The following is a 2,302-nucleotide window of genomic DNA, read 5'->3' on the forward strand; positions in this document are numbered from 1 at the left end:
CATAGGTGACATGTCTGACCGGCCAGGTATGGACAAGACATAAGCCAGTAAAGATGGACAGCACAGCCTGGGAATGGAAACGGTTGTTTCCATCACTCAGTGATGGTAAGATGGACATGACAACTTATATCTTTATGCATAGTTGTTTTATTAAAGTGCTGGACTTGTTGAAGGAAGTTGAGGAAATATAACACAGTTATGTTTTATGAAACCACACACACACACACACACACACACACACACACACACACTGCAAGTGAATGACGACTCTCAATGTGGATGTACAGGAGCACATTGTAATGTGTATGACATTCCATTTTGTTACAGATTTAACAGTAAAGCACCAGTAAAATTAAACTGTTTAATAACTTCATACTCGAAAATGAAAGCGACATGAAGCAACATGAGATGTAAGGCAGTTGAGGCATGTCATCGTTCCCATGACATTTACCAACACACAGACCCACACCCATACACTCACACTCACATACAGGTTGTTCAACAGGGAGGTGACAGCAGGTGTAGCATATATAAAGCTTCCTGCAGTGTCTGTTCTCATCAGTTTTGTTGTTCATCACCTGTACAGCAGCTCTCCTTCCTTTTACATCACAGGTAAGATCAGAAACTGTGACACACTGTTACACTGTTTATACTCCAGGTCTTTACATATTAGAATTTATTGAAAATAATAAATATATGATCAATGGTAACATCAGTATTTCATTTTAAATTTTCCATTGATGGTATAATTTCTATACTTTCTGTTTAGAGCATGATGGCAGCAGCAGCAACTAAAGGCCTGTTCCTCATCTTCACTCTGCTGAGTCTGATCTGCTTCGCAAATTCACTGATGGACAAGAACAAACTGGTGAATTGATTATTTAGATTTTTCTTTTGCTACAGGAAATAAGTGCATGTTCACATCTACAACCACTGTGATTCATGACAAGAATGTTTACAGCTGATATTTTTGTAATTCTTAATGATTGCTCCTATATTAAAGCTGCTGTCACATGTGCTAAACTCTAACTGAATGTTGACTCCTTGTGGATCTACAGGACCAGCTGAAGGAAAACCTTGCAAAAGTGCAAAAACAGTCAGACAGAGTAAAGGTGAGTGAACCAGTACTATCATGTTCACAACATGATGATGTGATGCTGCGATGAAAGATGAATAAACTGATTTTTTCATTAGTATGTTGCATTTTGTGCCTTACACGAAGCTGTTTTGTTTTTCCCCATTAGGAAAAACTGACAGAAATGCCCAAGAGTTCAGCATTCCTTGATGATTCCATCGACTTGCTGGACCAAATGATTACTTACATGAAGAAAAGTAACACATTCGACGATGACTTCCCACCAGTGGCGACATATCTGGAGAATGTGAAGGGCTTCGTGAAGAAAACCAAGGCCTTTGTTGACAGAGAAAATGAGGAACTAGGTGGAGAAATGGAAGAACATGAAAACAATCTGGAAAAACTGAAAAACTTGGTCAAATTCCTTGAGGAGAATCAAGCTGAACTGTAACTGTCAGGTCAGTGGGGGATTGTGTTGTGCATATTAAAATCAGGAGTTTTGATAAAGCTGCAACTTTGAATAAACACATGTACAACATTTTAGGCTCAGCCATAACACTGAGTAGAAACAATATGCAAAATAATACAAAATAAACAAATTTAACTTCTGTTATTTCTATATTTCTTGTTTTCTCCTGTTGGTTTGTTATCTTTGATAGAAGAACCTGTAATTCACATGATAACATTCAATCTACATTCTTACATTTGTAGCTTTTTATTGCTAAAATATCCTGCAGAATATTTGAAGTATGCCTGAGTTGTTAATAAATGATAAAATGCAGCACATGTTGGACCAAAATAAACTCAATAAATATAAACCGATGGCTCCACCATTGGCATCCCCCAGGACTGTGTGGAGCAGGTTGCGAATGTGAGGATGCTGAAAAAACTAAATTCCGTTCTGAACGACAGGCACCCACTCCAGCCTTTAGACTGAGCTCACACAGCAGCAGGCAAATCAGTCCTAAATGTAAAACTGAGAGGAACCTCAAGTCCTTTCTACCAGCTGTCATTAGGCTTTTTAACTATCTTACTGGAATCATGAGCCATTGGCTTCTTTTAACTCCTGTAATCATGTGATAGTGTCTCTGCCTCCTTTTTAATCCTTATTTTAGACCAGTGGTTCACAACATTTTTTGGCTTGTGACCCCATTTTGACATCACAAATTTCTGACGACCCCACAAGATGCGCCAGCTTAGATATTTTTATATGCTACCCCAGGCGAC

The 2,302-nt window shown here is 38.4% G+C and overlaps 1 protein-coding gene across 1 annotated transcript; it reads left to right on the forward strand.

The window, feature by feature from the left end:
- The first annotated feature begins 762 nt into the window (after positions 1 to 762).
- LOC146969527 (uncharacterized) lies at positions 763 to 1,563 on the forward strand. The gene is made up of 3 exons (XM_085760000.1): positions 763 to 868; positions 1,059 to 1,112; positions 1,245 to 1,563. The coding sequence occupies exons 1-3, from the start codon at positions 773 to 775 to the stop codon at positions 1,524 to 1,526; spliced, it is 432 nt and encodes a 143-aa protein (XP_085616126.1). The 5' UTR covers positions 763 to 772; the 3' UTR covers positions 1,527 to 1,563.
- Positions 1,564 to 2,302: the final 739 nt, after the last annotated feature.

This window comes from Trachurus japonicus, chromosome 18, assembly GCF_045865225.1.
Source record: "Trachurus japonicus isolate A0001 chromosome 18, Traja_1.0".
NCBI classification, from domain to species: domain Eukaryota; kingdom Metazoa; phylum Chordata; class Actinopteri; order Carangiformes; family Carangidae; genus Trachurus; species Trachurus japonicus.

What these genes read in the sequence shown, in the direction of transcription:
- LOC146969527 (XM_085760000.1), top strand. Translation starts at nt 773, where the DNA reads ATGATGGCAGCAGCAGCAACTAAAGGCCTGTTCCTCATCTTCACTCTG. An exon ending in TGATGGACAAGAACAAACTG is followed by an intron (nt 869 to 1,058) that starts GTGAATTGATTA and finishes GTGGATCTACAG; the next exon opens with GACCAGCTGAAGGAAAACCT. An exon ending in AACAGTCAGACAGAGTAAAG is followed by an intron (nt 1,113 to 1,244) that starts GTGAGTGAACCA and finishes TTTCCCCATTAG; the next exon opens with GAAAAACTGACAGAAATGCC.